Here is a 21656-nt window from a genome sequence, read left to right on the forward strand (position 1 = left end):
CCCACTTGGCTCCCTCCAAGCAGGGAGAAGAGGGAAGAGATACCCGGGCCGACCCGGCGGCCGATTCGCTTCCAATAAATAACGCTTCAAGTGCCGGCTCCGGGGTTGGTGGTGCTTCGCTAACCCTTTCCACTGCAGCAATGTCGCCGCTGCCTTGAGCAAGAGCAATTGGAGGTGGGGGTAGGGAGGTGGGGGTGGTTGGGGAAAGAACCGAGAAGGGGCTTCGGAGAGGCGGCTGGCTCGCTCGCGATTCCTCAAGCCGATCCTTAGGGCGCCCTTCTCGAAACTGGAGGGGATCGGACAATGAGCCAGGGGCTTGCCAGGCGCCCGGGGCGCTGCCTCTGGGGCTGCCCTCTGCCACAGCTGCCCAGATGACCAACGCATAGGCGGGTTGCCTCCAGGCCAAATTAAAAATGACGCTTCTGCATGGTTTTACTCCGCTTCCTGGAGAGTAGATCGCGGGGAGATGATGCCGCCTCTTTGAGTTCGTTTTGGACAGCCAGGTCTTTCGCGGGGAGGAGATCCCGAGAGAGAGAGAGAGAGAGAGACATGCCAAGATGCTCCACAGTGATGATTTAAACAAAGTTACGTTCTGGTTGTAGAGTGATTGTGGCTTAAAGCGAAGGGGGGGGAGGGATCAACACTCCAGGTGCCTTTTCCTCCTCTGTCTCCGTTTTCTACGCATGCCGGTGTGGTGGATTTGAATTCTTGATCGGCCAGCGAACTGCCAAAACCCCGGGGACTTTCTTTGGGGGGCGGGGGCGGGAAATGACAGAAGGGGAATCCTTGCCAGAGAGCCCACCTTTCTTTCCGTGGGAGGGGAGGGAAACTTGCTTCCCAGCCAGCTCTCTATGTGGCTATATAAATCCTGCATGAGGAAACACTGGACTCCTGGGAAGGGAAGGAGACACGAGTGGCTTTCCAGCTGGCAACTAAGAGAGATTTGAGTATCCTTGGGGACGCTGTTGGATCTGGTTCTGGATTTGAGGTTTGGTCTCCTGCCCTCGCTTCCACCCTCCCGTTCATTGGTGGAGAGATGCTATTTGGAAGAGCCGGAGAGATGCCGTTTGGTTCTGTGTCATGAACCACCCAATGTCTTCTGGTTGATTTCCCTCCCACCCTCTTGTTGGTTTCCTGGAATTCCTGCCTTTCCTCTGCTGCCCCAGCAGGGCATGTCCCGCTCCAACAGCGTAAGCCCTCCGGGGTTTGGAGTTTCTGCTGCGCCCAGGGGTGGAGGGGCAGAGCCACATCGCTCTGCCTGGGGAGAAGCTGAATCCAGAGCCAATGGCTACTCCTACCCTCTCCCTACCAGGGCCTCAGTCAAGGAATCTTCCAGAATGGTGAGCAGGTGGAGGAATGAGGAGGAGTATGACCTTCCAGTTAGCAGGAACCATGGGGTAAGTGGCTGCAGGATGATGAGCTTCAGGTCCAAATCTGCTTGGCAGGATCGTAGTGGAGACAACAGACAGCACTCCTGTCGGGCAGGAGATCCCTCCCTTGCCCCAAGTCCAAGACACTATGGTAGTGAGCAGGGTGAGGTGCATCCACGTTCTGTGGAGCTGGGACTGGAGGAGAAACGGATCAAGGCCAAGATGGACGAGCTGGAGGAGGAGGAGGAGGAGCAGGGGGGTGATGAAGTGGGTTCCGAGATGATCTTCTCAATGGGCAGCTGTTGTGGAAGCCTGCTGCAGATCTTCAGGTCTAAGAAATTCCAGTCAGAGAAGTTGGAGCACCTCTACCAGCGGTATTTTTTCCGTCTCAACCAGAGCAGCCTGACCATGCTGATGGCAGTGCTAGTCTTGGTGTGCCTGGTCATGCTGCTCTTCCACACTGGTCATGGCCATTACCAAGTGCCCTACGTGGTGGTGCTGTCCCTGGCCATCCTGCTAATGGTGTCCCTGGGGGCCATCTGCAACCGCAATGATTTCCACCAGGACCACATGTGGCTCATGTGCTACTCTGTCATCCTTGTGGTGTTAGCTGTGCAAGTGGTTGGCTGCTTGCTAATGCAGCCCAGAAGTGCATCAGAGGGCATCTGGTGGACCATCTTTTTTATCTACAGCATCTACACTTTGCTACCCATCAGGATGAGGGCAGCAGTCATCAGTGGTGTGGTATTGTCTGCCATCCACCTGGCCATTTCTCTCAAAATCAATGCAGAAGACAAAGTCTTATTACGACAGGTAAGGCTGAACTGTTGGATGTGTGGCTGCTAATTCGGACTGAGAACTTGCAATACCTGGGGATTGTTTTTGGAAGTGCCTGGCTCCAGGCTTAGTCCTTTCTCTGTGTTGATGCTCCCTGTCATTTGATTTCCTTGCATTTCTTTTTATTTATATGCCTAATTGACCTTAACTGAACACTCGGAAAGCGGGGTTGAGGCATGGGTTATTTGGCCAATAGGAGAGAAACATAGCTTCTTGCTGTTAAAGAATTCTTTGGATTTGATTATTGATACAATAGTATTGTTAATTAAAGAGGTGAAAACAATTGGGAAATACATGATTACCATGCTACCAAGAACTGCATTGTTCGGTGGCAATTGTCAGAATTAATTTTTCCCCCAATGAAATTCCACAAAGTTGTGGAGGAAAAAAAAGCTTCTAATAAGTATATTGCATAGCAAACCTCCCAAATTAGCTTGTTGCTCTGGAAGGAAATTTTCTTTCTGATAAAGCAGTTTCCTCTTTGTGTGGGTGTAGGGAGGATTTTGTTTATAGTTATGTCACTATTGTCAAGACCAGAGAATAAAACATGATTTAATCTTGAATGTTATATATCGTTCTTATATGTAAACTTTCCTTTCACGAACATAGGAATCCAGGTGCTTAGATTCCTCTGGAGTATCAGTTTATAATTAAAGAGAATGTCTGATATTACATCAGTTGAACATGTTATACAGGACTGTATTTTATGCACAGGGGCTTTGTGTTCTAACTTCATCTCACTTTGCACATCCATATTTATTATACCCCACCCCCCAGTGCTTTCATTTGGGAATTGATACCAAAGTATACCATATCTGTGCTGCAAAAATCACAGTAGCCATTCGACTAGAAGAAATTCATATGATTTTATTATCATTTAGTGTACATCTAGACATTTTCAATCCAGATAGAGAAACTCTTAAGTTCTGTTGTGAAAGATTCCTTAAAGCATGACTGTAGTTTTGTGGTTAGTTTATTTAATTTTCTCCTTTCGCCGTATTAGCACGAACATTAAATAGTAACAGTAACAGAGTGGCTTTATTAATATTTTTTGGAACAACCAGCCTGTGGAATAAGATTACGTGTATAGGTGCTACATGAAACTTACTAAGGGAATTGCTAAAGTTGTGCAGTTTTGCTGAAATAACACTTCAGCAGATCATTTCCTAATTTTACAACACTTTCATCTTTGTTAAACAAAATTAGTTGACAAAGAAAGCAAGGAGGGCTGTCATATCTTGCCTCTATCTTTTAAACTTAGAAAATCTTTCAAAAACTGTTTTTCCTCAGAAGGAGCCTAGTAAAGCTTTCGGTTTCAGAGCACTTTTGTGTTTCAAACTTTGGCTGCTATAAGTCAACTTGTGTTGAGGTTTCACTTAAACTTTAAATAAATGTCCTTGATTCTCCCACTGATTATCTGCAAAATGAAGATGATAATTCTCCGTTACTTTGTTGGACTCTTGTAAGGTTTTCTACTAACTGACTGATTGAGCTTCAGTTTTGTGCTTTTTCCTATCACATTACCTGATTCCCTTGTTTATTTTCCTGTTTAGCACATATCACATATACACTAACACCTGAAGTGAAAGAATCGTTTCACAGATAGAATAGGAAATTGTAAATCAACTGGCATGCATGAAGAAAAAGGGATTATGTTGACTTAGTGGTTTAGTTTAATTGTGAAGTGACCCAGAATATAAAGTGTTTGTAACGCTTGAAACTTTTAGCCAGCTATATCCTATGAATTATTTGTACTACAATTAGATTATTTTTTAATTTACTTTAAATTATAGGTTAGTTCTTCACATCTTTTCTTCTTTCTGTCAGAAGAGTTGATAGCTAGTCTAAAATGTTGCCTTTCAAACTATAAACGAAGCTTATATTTAGAGCCATCTGATACTAAAATTTAAATTGGCAACTACCTCACAACTTAACAGGCCATTTATTACCTAGACTGTAGATTGTTACCATAGAAATCTAATTTTTCTCTGATACTGCCCCGCTGTTGCATATCCTTTTTTTTTCCTTCCAAATAAGAAAGTCTGGGGTGGGGGTAGAAAACATGGGAATGGACCAAATCTAAATATTATTCTAATAATTTTCCGCTATTTTCAGTTTTCGTTTCATTCTTTCCTAATGAAATCCATATAGACAGGACATTTGCAGAGGTTTTTTTTTTTGTAAATTTTATTTGAGTTTTCACAAAGAGAAAAAAAAAATACAAATAAAACATCTTTTTTGAAAGCAGCATAATCCCGGGTTACATTTCTTCATACAGACACAAATTCAGGTTCATGCTCATTTTTATATTCTATTCCATATCTTATTACTATTTTACATTTTCTGCATAGCTTCTCCCCTCTTTTAATTTTCTCAATTTTATTTTAATTATCTCATCTCAATTCAAATCATTGTATTTATATTTTTTGTCTGTCCTGTTTCAATTATCTATTATCTTTTCTCATTAAACGAAATTTCTCCTGTAGTTACTGATTGGAGTATGACGCCTTTATATCTTTTCCTTAAAGTTGTAACATTCAATATAATACATAACTTCCATTCGGATTCTGCTTGGTACATTCTTAAAATACACACTTTATTCTTAAAAAAAAGAAAAAAAAAATAAATGTATATAATTAAAACAACATTCCATTCCAATTCAATTCTATCATTAATATTAATATTCATTAAAGTCTTAACATCTTTAACATTACTTTTCAATTAAATATCATACTTCCATGGGAACAATTATAAGCTTTCCATAGTTAATTCCCCCCCTTCACTTATATTTTATAAAACATTAACTAATTAAATTGTTCCCGTTCCTTCCTAATTCAATTTTCTCATTTATTTTATTTCACTTATTTTATTCACAAATATTTCACTAAATTACACTAACTATTTTATCCCTCATTTTAATCATACATTGTTTCCAATTTTCTAAAGTTATTTCTATTACTAATATAACAATACAATCTTATGTACCTTTACAGAATCCTTTTTCAGTTAGATTTTCACCCATTATCTCTAAATAGGTTCTGTTTCTCTATATCTTACTCCGGTCCTTTGTAACGTCTTTTCCTTTCCTTCTTCCCTCTCTTCTTCTCTCTCCCCTTTTTACCCCCTTGTCTCTCTACCTCTATTTCTCTCTTCTGTATTCCCCTTTTCTGTTGCTTTCCAGTATTATACTTATTTTTTGAATTATTTTTCTTTTCTTTGGTTGTTTTTTTAAGTCTTAAATTCTCCATTCTCTTTCCCCCCTTTCCTTTTTCTTCCCCACACAGAATTATTTGTTCATTAAAGATGGCTTCTTCTTTGTCCCACTCTTCTTTTTTTGCAGTCTTTTCTTGTTGTTTCTCATAGTTCCAAATCTCCATTTCTAAGAATTGAAAGACGAAGCCAAAAGAACCCTTCCCTTCCTGTGCATCTTCTTTGTACTTTTTAAGTTCCATTTTCAATTCATCCAGAAGTGGTGCCATTGTATAAATTTTTAAACAACCACCCGATTGATTTTAGTCATTCAAATATAATAACCAAAAATCCAAAGATCACCAAATAATCCAAATACACACAAGCTGTTTCTTTTTTGCGCTTTTTTTTCACTTTCTCTTCCTGGGGTTACTATTTAGTTGCAAAGTTTCAGTTAAAATGTATATTTTAGAAGTCTTGTTGAAGTTTTACTTTAGATTCTTTTTAATTCCAGGCAGTCTCCTCCCTCTTCCAGATCCTGCCCTTATTCTTTTTCTCTCCCTTCCTGCTTATGAAAAAGAAAGTTTTTAATGTCCAGAAATCTTTATTATCCCTTTGGCATTTTGTTTTATTTTCAGCTTAATTGCCTATTGATGTCAAAGTGGATTTTTCTGATTTCTTATTTCTCTTAGTTGTCAGTATAGGGAAGGAGAGAGAAGGGGAAAAAAAAGGCAAACCTTTCCCTTTTCCCTTTCCTTCGCTGCTTCCGACTCTTCTTTGGGAGCGATGTTATTTTTTGTAAGTTTAAATTCCAGGGTACCGTGGTTGTTGCTTTTACAATTTAACCCGATCAGCCAAAACTTTCACTTCTTATCTTCCTCCTGCACATTCTTTTCCAGTCAAGTTCTTCTTTGTGGTGGCCATTTCTGACCACCGCTGCAACCGCCTTTGGGAAAGGGAATAATGGCCAGCTGAGGAGGAGAGATGCGGCTCTCCTCAACCCTGCTGGCAGTCTCCCCCCTCTTCACCACCTCTACGGGGTGGCTTAGCCCCGAAACCAGCCGGATCGGGGCGCTCCAGCGGCGAGCCCAGACAGAAACTGCGCACGATCACGGATTTCTGTCTGTTGCCAAAGCCCTTCAAACTGGAAGTCTGACATTTGCAGAGTTCTGACATGCCTCTATTTTCATGGGAATAAGAGGCTCTCCACTCTATTTATGGGTAAACTAATCTAGGACGGCATCACATGCAGATAAGGTTGGTGGATGAAACCCAATGTTGCCTTAGTGCGGGGTTTCTGAATCTTGGCCACTTTAACATCTGTGGACTTCAACTCCCAGAATTCCCCAGCAGCCATGCTGGCTGGAGAATTCTGGGAGTTGAAGTCCACGCATCTTAAAGTGGCCAAGGCTCGGAAACTCTGTCTTACTGGACTTCTCTGGCGGTGTTCCCACAAAAATGTCAATATTAAGGATTTCCAAATTATTCCAGATTTTGCAGGATGCATTTGTTCCTTTCCCCCAGGAGTGTTGGTTGAAGGACCTTCTCAGCAGGAAATCTTCCTCTGTTTGATTCCATAGCCATAACCTGAACAGCTCTGTGTTTCTCAGGTGTGTTGGCTCACATGATTTACTAGGAACAATAAAGCCAAAAAAACCATCCCATTTTATTTTTAAAAAGTGTATACTTAATTATGCATTATGTTGTGATTCATACATCTTGGTTTTACAAGCCTAGAGAACTTGTTTTAGAATCATTTACCATGCCTCCCTTCAAAAACCTGTCCTAAAAAGGATCCTAAATTTCATTTCTAGTTTTTCTTTAGGTGAGATTTCAGTGGCAATTTCTTGATTCATTTTGCTAAAGAGTAAGGTGTAGGGTTACTTATGATTGTACATGACCAACAAATGTTCCATATTGCAGATGCTATGTTATTCTATGTATGCTTTAATATTGTACTTTTTGTTAGAATATTATTTTAGTGTATTTTATTTGGGCACACATCTCGAAAAACAGAATAATTATACAGTTTCCTGGAATATAAAATGTATCATACAAAGATCCAAGCCCTGGAATAGAGCTCTCTGAAAATCTAAAACAAACCTACATCTGTAAATACTTTTAATCTACTGTTAGCTTTCCTGGTGACCTGAGATTTGACGACAATCTTCTTTTCCAACTCTTGCATTTTTATTCAGATTTGTCCTCTTTCTGGGCAGAGCCTGATAGCACCATTTCTAAACAGCTGCATCACCATGTGTCTCTGTTTTATGACTCTTCTCTTATCCAAGCCACCCTCTCAGCTATTTAGACCTTTTACTAAGCCCTGTATCACAATAACCCCCTTCAGTGCTCTTGACTTTTCATGTGTGAGAATAAATACAATGTGGTGTCTCTTCTGCCCACAACCCAGGCTCATTTGAAACAACCTAGTTGTAATATGGCTACCTTTATGAAGAATGTAATAAAAGCCCACCTGCCCCTTTCTGAATTGAATGGGACAACTCGCCATGGCCAACTCACCGCGGCTAATTTGAAGCAGCTAATTTGCGGCAGCCAACTTGCCACGGCCAACTCATCACTTTTTTGCCATGGCCAACTTGCCGTGGGAAAACTCACCACTAGATTCATTTAGTTCCTTTACTTTTGTTGACCACGTTTTCATCAAAATTATTTTATCTCTTGTATGAAAAGAAATCATTCCTATGACTACCAGCTTTATGTAATGCTTTGATGAATAATAACAAATTAATCCGATGTTGAATTGTCTGGTTTTTAAAAAAATGAGTATTATTAAATGAGTTGTTGAGATTTAATGGCTAGAGATAATGGCTTTAACAACACATGCGTATTATATGAACTCATTGTGAACTTTATAGCAATTCTGCTGATTTTGAAGCTAAGCTCTGATTTGATTCCCATATATGATGGGACTGCTCTTCCATGCCAGCTATGAGCAGCCCAGGAGCTCCAAGGAGTACTTGTAGCATCTGAGTCTGTTTTTCATCTTTCTGTAGCCCTGGAATGCCCTCCAGCTACAGTTGTTGGAAGTCAGCAGCGTGACTTCTTGTTCTTTTGATATGGGAAATGTATGGAGGCTGTTGGACAAACCATTTACTAGTTGTAAAAAAAAAAACCCTTTCTCTGGATCTTGCTTGATAAAAGCATTTGCTTCAGGAACATCTCTCCTACAAGTAGACAAAATAATGAGAAAGACAGAGTTTTAACACCAAGCTTATTGCTGGTTTAAGAATATTCCTGTTCTCCAGAACCAGGACTATCTGTCCAAGTTGAAGCCATTCTCTAAGTTATATCAGTATCCAGGATATAAAAGATATAAAAACCCTTCATGGCATGAGACCAGGTTATAGGAAGTCCTTGACTTACAATCATAATTGAACCCCAAATTCCTGTTAAGTGAGACATTTGTTAAGTGAGTTTTGCCCTAGTTTACGACCTTTCTCGCCTCAGTTGCTAAGTGAATCACTGCAATCATTAAATTAGCAACGCAGTTGTTAAGTGGATCGGGCTTCCTCAGTGACTTTGCTTGTCAGAAGGTCACAAAAGGGGATCACATGACCCTGGGACACTGCAGCCGTCATAAATATGAGTCAGTCGCCAAGAGTCTGAATTTTGGTCACGTGACCACGGGGATGCTGCAAAGGTCATAACGGTGAAAAATGGTCCTAAGTCACTTTTTTCAGTGCTCTCGTAACTTGGGAAGGTCACTAAATGAACTGTTGAAAGTCGAGGAGTACCTGTATTTGAGGGACTGCACCCACAGATTTCACCAGGTTAGGTAGGAGGAGGATGCTATAGGTCTTCATCTGATGGGACCCTGACAGAGGAGCTTTTCTGCTGTGATCCCTGCCCTCTGAAACACTGTCTCCCACCTCCCATGAGGTTAGCCCCCATCTCTGTTAGCCTCCCTAGAAAATCCTTAAAACATCTTTAAAAAAAAATAAAATAAAAATTTATTACCAGCTGTGGGGATCCCAGGGAGAGCCTGCAAGTGGCTGTACGAGATTAAGTGATGTTTGTTTTCCTGTTTTCTTGAGTTTACCTATTTTATCTGTTTTGCTTTATCTGTGCATTTTATTTTATTTTAATTGTAAAAATTGTTACAGAATTTTATAGTGCAGTTATGGGGTATGCTTCCCAGAGTCTCCTGTTTGTGTGATGAATTGCTGTATAAATATGGTAAATAAATAAAAGAAAAGTTTCCATGGGTCGATAAGGGTGAGTGGGATGCTAATCATTTGACTCTTAAGTTAGTAAGCAATGGATATTAGTCTGCCTTTTAAAATATAAAATTATATACTACATTATAAAAATATAGTCTACCTTTTAAATTTGATCTTAATTTTATTCAGTTGACGTAGAAATAAGAAGTTCCTGGATTAGGGATTTGGAAGAAATTTTTGCTGACATCAAGGAAATTTACACCCCTGTTGGTTTGAACAGTTTTTTTTAAACGTTTTTTAAAAAATTGTGTTCCAATCTGAGTTTGTCATACTTGGGTGACACTTGTGGTTCTGAAATAAATGCTAACATCGGAATTGAGGATAGAAGGTGGGATTTGCACTGGGACATACGAATGGCTGGGGGGTGGGGGTGGGGTTATCAGTATGGTCAGTTGCAGACACCCATGCTACCAAATGCCTTGAAGATTATTTATATCCAGTACTAGCAAGTTGTGGTAGCATTGTAATAGAATTCACAGTTGACTGATTCAAAGGTGTACATGTTAATTTCTAGTTTTATGTTAGTACCGGTATATTATTAACTTTAAACAATCATGTTCAAGAGTCTAATTTCATAGTTTCACAATTCTTGCTTGTTTAAGTAATTAATATTTTTGTCAATCAATCCTTTTAAATAGCTTCTAATTATTTAATTGCATAAGCTAAGCTGTTATTTTTTTCATGGCCAAATGACCAAATCTACTAAAATTTGACTTGGATTAGTTTAGACACTGAACCTTGGCAAGGTTCTCATGAAAGCTAATGCTCTTTTTAAATTAATAAAACGTAGTTGCTATTCTTATAATACACCTGTGCCCAAACAAAAAAAAAACCCTAATTATTGCTTCATAATTTATTTATTTATTTACACCTCATACTTATCAATTTGTCATACACAACTCAAAATAGTGAATTTAATACTCCTATTTTCCCCATAACAACACCACTCTGAGGTGAGTTGGGTTGAGAGAGTGACTGGCCCAAAGTCACCCAGCTGATTTTCATGTCTGGGATTAGAACTCATGGCTTCCCAGTTTCTAGCCTTGATGTTTTAACTACTAGACCAGACTGGCTGTCTTCATTTGATGGTCTCAGCCACAGAGCGTGCTCAGATGTCTGGGCGCTACAGCTACCATCTAGTTAACCCTATTTTAGCCTAGGCTAGCATGCTGTGAGAACTTATCCATCCCATGATTACCAAATCATTAAAAGGGGATAGCATTCCATATATAAATGTCTATCATTATTCTATAGAAGAAATGAAGTGTGGTGATTCAAGTCCAATACAAATGCAGGTTTGACAAGATGGCTTTGAACCAGCAATTATTAGCCTAGCTTACTTCACATAGTGTTTGTGGGAATGAAATGAAGACAGACCATCACGTATGCCTGCTTGAGGTTGCAGAGAAAAAGTAAAATATTAATAAAATAATAGTTGTTAGTAGAGGCTTTCTCCAGATAGAAAAGTCTTGGATGTGATTTTTCTTTAGAAATATACATGCTCACTTCTGTAAGCTCATCACAAATGATTGTATGCTCTATTAGTTTGGTGGCAGTATAAAAATTAAATCTATAGTGGTTATACTGTGCTTTCAATAATGCAATAATAAATTTTAGGATTGATCTCTATAAACTGAGTATTCTCTTTGGGACAAAGAAAGCTAATTAATGATGCAGTTCCTCTCATAAATGGACAGTATTAGGCAGAGGCCATTGTTCTGTTTGTTGGTGGACAAAGTTTGTCTTTTAAAACATTTGAAGGACTAAAGAGAAATAATTGTAGCGCCAGTGGCAGTAGGCATCAAAATCTTACGTTTCTGCCATTGTTAAATGGCAATTCTACGGAATTTTACAATGATAGGTAAGATTTTTTTAAGAAAAACATAAACTGACATAAAGCAATTACACCAGAGGCAACGCAGCAATCAAAAACAAGCAATCCAGACAGGTTCACAAAATAATCTGACCCCATACTGGGGAAAATCTGGGTGTAGGACTGATGTTAAAGAAGAGAAGGTCAGAAATATCTAGATCTTGGAGGGGCTGGTGGGCGGGTCAAAGATGTTCTATGGGGCAGGTGTATTGACAGAAAACACGGGTTCTGGATCCCACTGGATGACATCTAGAAAGGAGTCAGATAATGCCCTGGGAACAGTGAATTCCTTATGCTGAAGCACAAAGATGTGGGATGGCTACTAAGGCTGTTTCCTCATGAATATTTATGATCCATAATGCTGCGTCACCACAATGCAGCCATATTTATAACACCGCAGTACTATCCAAACAGCAACATAGATACGATGACATCATCTCACAACGCTGCAGTTAAATACGTTTGTCATGATCTCCAGTGAACGTATGTGGCATTCACATGATGTTACAGGTAGTCCTGGATATAAAAGATAAACACTGTATATGGTATGGGACCAGATTACAGGTAGTCCTTGACTTATGATCACAATTGAGCCCAACATTTCTGTTGCTAAGTGAGATAGTTGTTAAGTGAGTTTTGTCCCATTTTATGACCTTTCTTGCCATAGTTCTTGTGAATCACTGCAATTAAGTTAGTAACAAGATTGTTAAGTAACTTCCCCCTTGACTTTTCTTGTCAGAAAGTCACAAAAGGTGATCACATGACCTCAGGACACTGTAACCCTCATAAGTATGAATCAGTTGCCAAGCATCCAAATTTTGTGTGAAAAACGGTCGTAAGTCACTTTTTTCAGTGCGGTTGTAACCGGTCACTAAACGAAGAGTTGTAAGTATCAGCCTTCTGATCATTTCACTCTGTTCCCCTCTGGTCCCTGGTTAACTAGGCATCATTGAGGCAATGTAACCGTATATAGCAGTCCAGTAATGATCTGATGGTGGTAGAAATTGTTGCATAGCAGTAGGGAGGAAATGGCCTAAGATTAGGAATAGAAAGGCAAATTATCATGGGATGTTTACACATCTGGAATGTGAACTTTCTCCCATCAGGCCATTTCTTAGATGGGTTAAACCAACAATATAATTTGCCGCCTTGTTATACTTTGTAAACTGGGAGTAAGTCAAAACTTGTTATCTGTTGTAGCCTGCGTGGCTCTTCTTATAAAGCTGGAACGTTTCTGGAATGTTATTTTTATTCCTCCTGGGGTCGAGTCAACAGCAGTGCCTTGAGTCCATGCCATTAACTGGAGCTGTTAATTGCATGCTGAGTAAACATTATAGAGTTTATTTGGTCACAGATTGGACCTATTGCTGGAAACCAAATGTTGGGCTATCTTTGATTGTAGTCATGAGGATGCGCTAAACTATTTATGGGTTTCAAAATCCAAGCAGGACTTTTTATCTTCTATGGTCTGCCACTGTAACTGTTTATTAGTGTTATGATAATGAGTTTATATCCCCTAACTGTGTTGGGACCATAACTTCTGGAGTTCTCATCTAGCATATCAAACAGGATGGGCTTCTGAGAAGTGTTGTCTCAACCAGACAAAAAGGGAACAAAAAGACCCAAACATCTCTCTACCAGCAATGAACACCCAGATGAGCACAGATTAACTCCAAGATTAACATCCAACTAACAAGAAGTAAACAATGCCCCAAGGAAGGAACTTCCAGTCAAGCTTACAGTAAGCAACCCAAAGAACCTTCACTCCTCCCAACACTGACAGGGCAAGCCACTAGAATATAAACTGAGAATTAATCCCATTCCTTAACTAGCACTGATGATGTTAATTTCGGTGAGGAAATGTCTGCAAGAAAACATGGAAACGCAGAGAGCACCGAGGACTCCTCAGTGTTGTCTCTAGATGACTGAGGGGAGATACGACAGGATCTTTCAAGGACTTGGGAAGATGTCTCATAGGGCAGGGGTCCCCAACCCCTGGGCCACCGCCCACTACCGGGCCACGGCCTGTTTCAAATCGGGCCACAGAAGAGATGGGCAAATGTGTGTGCACATGAAGTTCTACTCACAGGAACAGAGGGGGCTTTTGCTTGCATGAATGGAGTTTCGCAGGCGAAGGCAAGTGCTTGCCGCTTGTGCGAGTGGAACTTTACGCATGAGCACAAGCACCCACCCCTCACAAACCTGCACTTGTGTGACTGAAAGGCACGTGCACCTGCCGCTCACACAAATGGAGCTATGCACGTGCACATGTGCCTGCCCTTCTCCCTTGTGCTGGGCCAGGCCGCCAAGCCTGGAAAGGTTGGGGACCTCTGTCATGGGGGTTACGTGAACATCATTTGTAACTTTTTAGCCAGCAAAGTCAATGGGGAAGCCAGATTTACTTTACAGTGATGTTACCGCGGGTGGGATTCTGCCGGTTCGGCCCGGTTCTATAGAACCAGAAGCTTCGAAGAGCAGGTGACACCGAACCGGTTCACTGCAACAATCTTCTGGTCTTCTGCTTGGCCCGCTCACCTGCCCAGGCTCTAGGCTGTGCTTTATTCCTGCTTTTTCCTTCTCAGCTGCTTTGCACGGCACAGCTGAGTGCCGCTTGTCAGCAGGAGAAGGGGAATGCTTGCTAATTTGTAAATAGTGCGCACACGCACGCACAGCAAAGCGCATGCTCACCGAACTGGTTGTTATGCTGGTAGGATCCCACCCCTGAATGTTGATAACTTAACAATTGCTTTGATTAACAACTGTGGTAGCAAAGGTCATAAAGATGGGGCAAAACTAACTTAACTGTCTCACTTAGCAATGGAAATTTTGGGTTTGTTTGTAGTTGTACGTCAAGGACTACCTGTAATGTATTGGGTAATATGTTTTACAGAGGTAACAACTACATTGCTTTCAACGCTCATATTTTAAAACTCATTACATATAATGTGCTAATTCTTGATTATGTTGTCTAGAGTACTTTCTTATTCCTTTTCTTTCTCTTTTTCCTTTCCTCCCATCAAAGAAAGGACTTGTTTTTTTTTATAGAACTGTGATGCTCCTCCTTCTAGAAGGAAAGAGATAAAAAAACACCCTGGTCTGACTACAGAGCCTCTCCCCAGTCATAAAAAAGCTGTATTTGATTAAACATGTAAATGCACTTGGGAAATCAGTGTGCTGGTCCATAGTGATCTCCTTCTGCTGAATGGTTGAACAACACTAAGTGGTGCCTGATGCCAAATTACACAAGTTCTGTAGCACACAATAACTGGCATAACTGTTTATCTTTTTTGCTTTAGATTAACAGGATCTCTTGTTTCATTTCGTTTATTGTTGTCTTTTGGAGGAAGTAGCAATAAAACCAATCTCGTGACAGTGCCAATATGTATGTATGGCTTTCCATAACTCGTCAAAATGTGTTGCTTACAAGCAGGGTACTCTGAGCTAGAATTATTAATTTTTGTGATGCAGTTTTCGCTCGGTGTTCTTCCCCCCCCAAGGAAACAAAACAAGCAAACATGTTTTGGAGAAGACCTGGATTCATATTGCTTTGGTACAGATTTAAAGTTTTTATTCTGCTGCTTAAAATGCTACATGCTGAACATGTTTTTGAAACTTCAGCAAATCCAAACTGCAGCTGCTCTGATTGATGCTTATAAACTGCAGTGGGTAATTCTTTTATTTATTTACTTAAACATTTTTAGCCCACCCTTCAGATCTTAGGATTGGTTATTTAGAATAAAGTAAAATAAAAATAAACTGTATTTTAAAAGATTTTATACAATAGTACTGTAATTTAATGCAATAGTAAAGAGGCACAGGTTGTCCTAGGGATGATGTTATGGCCAGCTATAATTGCTAAATTCTGAATACTAGCCTAAAAACCAGATCTTCTCTTGACAGTTAAAAGAATTGATACTAGCCATCCAGTGGGACATTCCAAAGTTGATGTGCCACAACCGAGAACCCACTTTCCCTTGTTCCAACTTAATGCATCTTCTTCTTCCTTATTGGAAATGCCAGTAAGATATAGGCCATGTCAGAATGTTAGCATTGATGCTAGAAAAATTCTAAGAAATTTTCCAGACACCATTACCTCTAATGGGTTCTACACCAGTTGCAGTTTCAGATTGTCCTTCCAGAGAAGATAATTGAACACTACCTAGTCTGACCACAAGACTATCCTAATCAAGGAAATATTACAGCTGGTAGATCAACTACTGCTGTTGAATATGCTTCAGATTACCAGCAGTACCTGGGCTTCAAGCAATAGTGTCAACTGTCCTGACTTGGTCAGTTAGGAAAGAAGGACTTCTGGCCCATGGTTAACCAAAAGTATGCTTTCCTAAAGCCAAAGTGGTTACAGAATAAGCAAAGCTGGATCTGAGTCTTTCATGCACAAATGATACAGTTAGCTTTCCCTTGTTCCTGGCCAACTCCCTGATTATCCGTGGCTGTTCAATTAGGTATTAACCAAGTATTTGGGAAATGGTCCCTGGCTTCCCGAGCTCACAGATTCTGCATTCTTTTGGTATGATCTTGAAATACCTGGAACTTTTCATGGGATAACATGGCTTGGTTTTGATTCTTCTTTACTTCCCCCACCCAGCATCCCTACCCTGTTGCTTCCTTCCCCCATTACTAATGTCCAACTGTCAACTTGCAAGGCGTGGCTTAGCAGAATGGCAGCCATGACAGATAGAAGTGAATAAACAAGAACTCCAAAATGTCATATCTTTTCATAGGGAATGAAAAATCATCCATAGAGACTTATCCAGTTCTTGGACTCATAAGCCATTACTCCATAGTGTTTGTGCCTTTTATCAAGATATCTTCGTGGCTTATTGACCCTCATTCACTCCATAGCAACATCCAAACTAGGTGTGGCTGGTAGATGCTCATTACATACCTCCCTCTGCTGTGTAATGAGCATCTACCACTCCCTGATCTCACCTTGTGCTTGCTCTCCGTAGCAAGAATAGGCAAGGGTCAAGCATATATCTAGTTGGATAGAAGATTCAACTGTCACATTTACAGTCTCAACAACTGAAGCAAATCCCCCAACATGGAATTCAGGGTTTCCCAGATGCAAGGATGCAAGTAATCTTCCCTCATGGTGCTTGCAAAACTTTCTGCAGGTACTGGGAGTCTACAAGATGGAATTCTCAAAATTTTAGGGCAGATCTGGGCCTTTTGCTGTCTGTCCCATCTGTGTGAGATCAATTGGAAATTAGATATCAACTATAAATAAGTATGCCATGCACAACTGCATTGCTTTTATTTTGAAGGTGACTACTGTTTTCATCTGACGTATATTTGTGCATGCTTACAAACCTTCATAGCCCTATTGGTTTGGCCCTCTCCAACAATCCCAGTTTCTCATGTGGTTCCTTGGGGAAATTAATTGGGTACCCTTGGTTTGGTGGCACCCAATTTCTTATGCTTCTGTATATTTTAAAGTCTTAAGCAGTGTAGATCTGGAAGTATTAAATAACATTTTCCACACTCCTATTATTTATTATTGCCTGTTACATGCTGCTTGGTTGCTAACATCTTATCAAGCTCACTGATAATCACAGAACATATATTTTATACTGTGAGAGAATGTATATTTTATAGGGTGAGCCTCAAGATTGGCTATCTCATTAAACCCAAGTTTATTATCTAAAATTAAAAGAAGTGTGACATCAATGCACAGAGCAGAAGATCCATCTTCCCAGCTATTGGGTGCCATACACTTTCTTGAGAGTTAGTAATCAATTCTATATGAGCCCAGTTGCCTTCCTCAGCTGCTATTGCCAAACACTGAAAGAAATGGAATGACAGTTTCTCCCTTAAAGGCTGTAGTTCTGTGATCAGAGTAGATAAAGAAGAAGGAGCTATTCAGAATTTCTGCGGCAGAAATTTCTATGCCCTCACTCAGTTGTAATTCTCTGCACTGTCCAGAAGACAGGCAAACGGTATAAAAGTGAAAGAAATTCATCACGTTGAGGTCTCGTATCATTTCCGGTCATTCTTATCTACTAAAAGGCTGAGAAAAAAAGAAAGGAAATTTTTCCTCCTTTATTAAATATACTAGAAAGTATTAACTAAAGTTGATACTGGTGCATGTGTTTGTTGTTTTAAACACTTGGATCTTATATGTACCTTCCTTCCACATCACAAGTGGCAATGAGACCAGAACATCACAGATGCAATGACATCATTACACAAATGCTGCTATTACAGATTGGTGTCCTGATTGTTGTTTTAAATAGACAAGTCACAGCATTTGCACAATGCTGTCATTATGCACACTCCATCATTTGCATTCTCTCCTCTTCTCCTCTTCTCCTTTTCCCGATGCACATGATTGCAAATAATTGTTTTTTCCCCGCATCTGGGCAGTTTTGTGTTATAGCTACAATCAGCAAAATACTTTGAGCAGATTGTAGGTTTGAAGGCTATCGGAATTCTCCAGTGTTTTCATAGTCCTTAAATATGAAGTTCCACTTCGCTCTTGAGATTGATAGTAGAAACCTCTGTGCGGTAAATGGTGAGAAGGTGAGCAGGAGCTTTGAATAGCAGAGCTGAGAAAAGGTATAATCGGGAATTCTCTGTAGGACAGAACCATTAGGTAACTTTCTTCTGCTAAAGAAAGTGAACTGAACTACATATGTAGTCAGTTATAATTGGAACATGCTGACCTGTTTTTAATTTTTGACAAAAATGTTAAATTCTTTTCATCTCTTTCTCTCTCTCTCTCTCTCCCTCCCTCCCTCCCTCTCTCTCTCTATCTCTCTCTCTCTCTATCTCGGCTTATAATTAAAGATTTTGTCTACGAACAAATGTCAGGAGAATAAAACAGGCAAACAAAACATTTTCCTTCTTTCTTTCCTGATGCCCAGGAGATCTCACAGGGTTCAGAGATGTTCTGTATGCCTGTGACAATGACAGCACTTGTACAAGAGACTGATTAAGATTTACACGTAAATGAGCAGTGTTTTTTTTTTAAGAGGAAAGGCATCCTTCTGCTACTTTTCCCTATATCCAAGGTAAATGCCCTCTTCTTCAATCTTTAATGTCTTTGGGAAATCGTCCAGAGGAAGATACAGTATTTATGAATATTTTTTGTGTGATTTCTATTAGCTTTGGTCTACAACATTATTTATAGATTAAATGAAAAAAATTCTTGAGTCATAAAACAATTTGAAAAAGCAGTATCAAATACAGAGGAGTTCCTTGTCAGCAACCCAAAGGATAAAAGTCAAGTCTACTTTCTTATGGAGGGTACCAGTATTCCACAAATGGACAACTTCTGTACCAAATATAGTCGAATGACGGCCTTATTTTTATTGTGGAAAGTAGTAAAGCTGATCAACATACTACATGGTTACATTTTTGCTTTGGTAAATTAGTTTTTGGAAGTTGCTTTACCTAGTCTACATCTACAGAATAGGGCTACCTGAGTTCTACAAATCAGAGTAACGATTAGATGGCAGCAACTAATTCTTTGCTGCCATCTAGTGATTATCAGGGGTTTTCATGCTTCAACCTTTGAAGGTCTTTGAAGAAACAGGATTGAAAGACTACTGACACCTTGGAACTTTGGTGTTGAAAAGTCTTCTGAAAATGGACAGCCAAGAAAAAGTGGATCATTGAACAAATCAACCAGAATTTGTCATTTGAGGAAAAAAATAACCAGACTAAAATTATCTTACTTTGGATACATTATGCAAAGTCCCACCCCTTTGGAGAAGGCTCAAGTATTGGAAAAAGTAGAATGAAAGTGGATGATCACAATAGTAAGGTGGATGAACTTGGCAATGGATGTAAAGTTGAAAGGTTGGGTAAAGAATTTAATGGTTGCTAGAGTCAAAGATGACTTGATGGCACAGAAACAAAAAAAAAACTCTTACAGCTGTATATCTGTTGGATCTTCAGGTGACAGAGTTGGACAGAATTAAACATAGTAGGATGATAAGTATGGACTTACACTAGCTTGTTCTTCTGCCCAGGATTAGGGCAGTTCTGAGCCTGTGTTAATGTACTTGAGAACAATTTATATTCCCAGTGTGGTCATTAAAATAGCAAGTGCCTTTCTCTCCTTATCTGTTAATGACTATAATTAAAGGAGGGTCTCAAAGGAAGGAGCTATTTTGAAAATACTAATTGAGTTTGTCTAACACTTAATATGGCGCTGCCATCTGTTTTGCTACCATTCCCTTTCCTGCAGTCAAAGCTGGCAGTTCGGTAGCTGCATTGCCCCCCAAAATAACTGCTCAACCAGACACAGGCTAAGCTCATCTAAATGCAGGGATCATCTAATAAAAATCCAGAACTTATCTCCAAACAATGGCATTTAAGTTTTACTGCTTTTGTTTTGTCACATCCCTGCTACAAGGAGCCCAGGATGGCAAAATTATGTATATTCTCCCTTTACAGTAGTCTTCCAATTAGATGAAGGTATGATGATTGACTTCAGAGAAGTTGGATTTTTTAATGGGCAGATGATTTGTTCTCTGCTCTCAATGTCTATTACACACCTCAAATTATATTAAATTAACATTGAATGATACTTTCTAACAATTATCTTTTTACTATTTCTGTAAGCATGGCTTAGATCTTTTGATTTTTAAAAACTCAGACTGGTTATTAATTTTTTTGTGAGCCCTTTTAAGCTGATGATTTAACTTCTAAAATTTTAAATAGCTTAAAGCCTAATTGTTTAAAGGACTGCTTCTTATGAACCTGTAGGGATACTAAGATCTCTACAGATTCATAATATAGGGGAGGCCAGTGTAGGGATTCCGTTACAGAAGAAGTTTATTGGTTAGATATACATGAAAGTGCCTTTTCCTTGGTCATTTCTACACTGTGGATTGTATTCCTGTGGAAACTGCATTTAAAGGAATTGAGCCCATCTCTTCATCCTCTCGCCTTCTGAATTGCTTTAATGATTTTTATTACTTTTATTTATTTAAATTGGATTTTAGATTTCATTAAATATCCATTTCATTTCTGCAGGTGAGAATGCAAATCCTGATTTTACTTTCACATTTAACAGACACTTTGTGTAATTAGGTCATTTAGCCGCATGGTGTAGTGTATGTAGTATTGAGTTAGCTCTGGTGAGATATTAACTAACCTTGGGGTTGTGAGAAAAATGGGTGCAGTGTCGTGAACTGAAGGAAAAATAGAATATATATCTAAAAAACTAACATACTTTAAAATGTAATTTGGTGTAAGATGCTTAAGCGCCTTGTTAGGTGGAAAGACAGGACACACATTTAATAATGCAAATAAAGTGATTGTAAGGAAGCAGTTTTCTTTTTACTATAATTATTATATTACTATAATGCATCTATCCTACATTTTTACTGTCAGCTCAAGGCAGCATCAACAGGAGACTTCCTTGATATATTCCAGCAACCAGTGTTCTTAGATTGGATTAATCCAAGATCAACCACTGAATTCCAGTGCTGAGCAAAGATTGATTTTAGTTCTCCCTGGTCCCAGGCCAACATATTACATTAGCTCCCCAGTGTATAAAAACTTTATATTCCTTCCCACCATTTTCAACATCTGAAAACACAATAATAACAAAATAACATTGAAAAAGAAGGACAAGGAAAATTAACAGTTGACTTTTTTCCCATCTGTCGCATTGTCCAATCCCCAAGCGTTGTATTATATTTCCATGACTGAATGTCTTTTGAGATCTGAAATACTTGAATTGTACAGTGTATAGGTAATGATTTCCATAAGCTGTTTTTGCTGCAGAGATGAGGGGTTAACAATTCCTGTCGTATCACATGACTGGAATTACCATAAGTAACTGCAAAAATCTGGAGGACTGCTAGAGGATGGCAAAGAGCTAGAGAAATTTATCAGTCTGTACATAATTAACTGCAATTAGTTTATATATTGAGTTTCCTATGATAAAGGTCCTGGGGTAAATGCATGATTTTTGATTGGTACATGACATGGCAGCTGATTGAGTCCTGTGATCAAAGTATTTGTATGTTAAAGGCAGTTGCAGCCTGTAAAATTAAACTGATATTTTTGGATTAATTTGCTTTAGCAATATGTAGCAGAGTTTGCCCTTCTCTTTTACTGACAAAAGAACAGTCCTGGATTGTCAGCTTTAAATTTGGTAATTGCAAA

The 21656-nt window shown here is 39.5% G+C and overlaps 1 protein-coding gene across 1 annotated transcript in view; it reads left to right on the forward strand.

Annotated features, from left to right (window-relative positions):
* The first annotated feature begins 205 nt into the window (after window positions 1-205).
* ADCY5 (adenylate cyclase 5) overlaps window positions 206-21656 on the forward strand; it is a 220655-nt gene continuing 199204 nt past the window's right edge. Inside the window, exon 1 of the mRNA XM_026707994.2 lies at window positions 206-2183. Coding sequence (XP_026563779.1) covers window positions 1173-2183 — 1011 coding nt within the window. The 5' untranslated portion in view covers window positions 206-1172. The remainder of the gene's footprint in view (window positions 2184-21656) is intronic.

This window comes from Pseudonaja textilis, chromosome 1 (assembly GCF_049901715.1).
Source record: "Pseudonaja textilis isolate UNSWEBS1 chromosome 1, rPseTex1.2, whole genome shotgun sequence".
Lineage (NCBI taxonomy): Eukaryota > Metazoa > Chordata > Lepidosauria > Squamata > Elapidae > Pseudonaja > Pseudonaja textilis.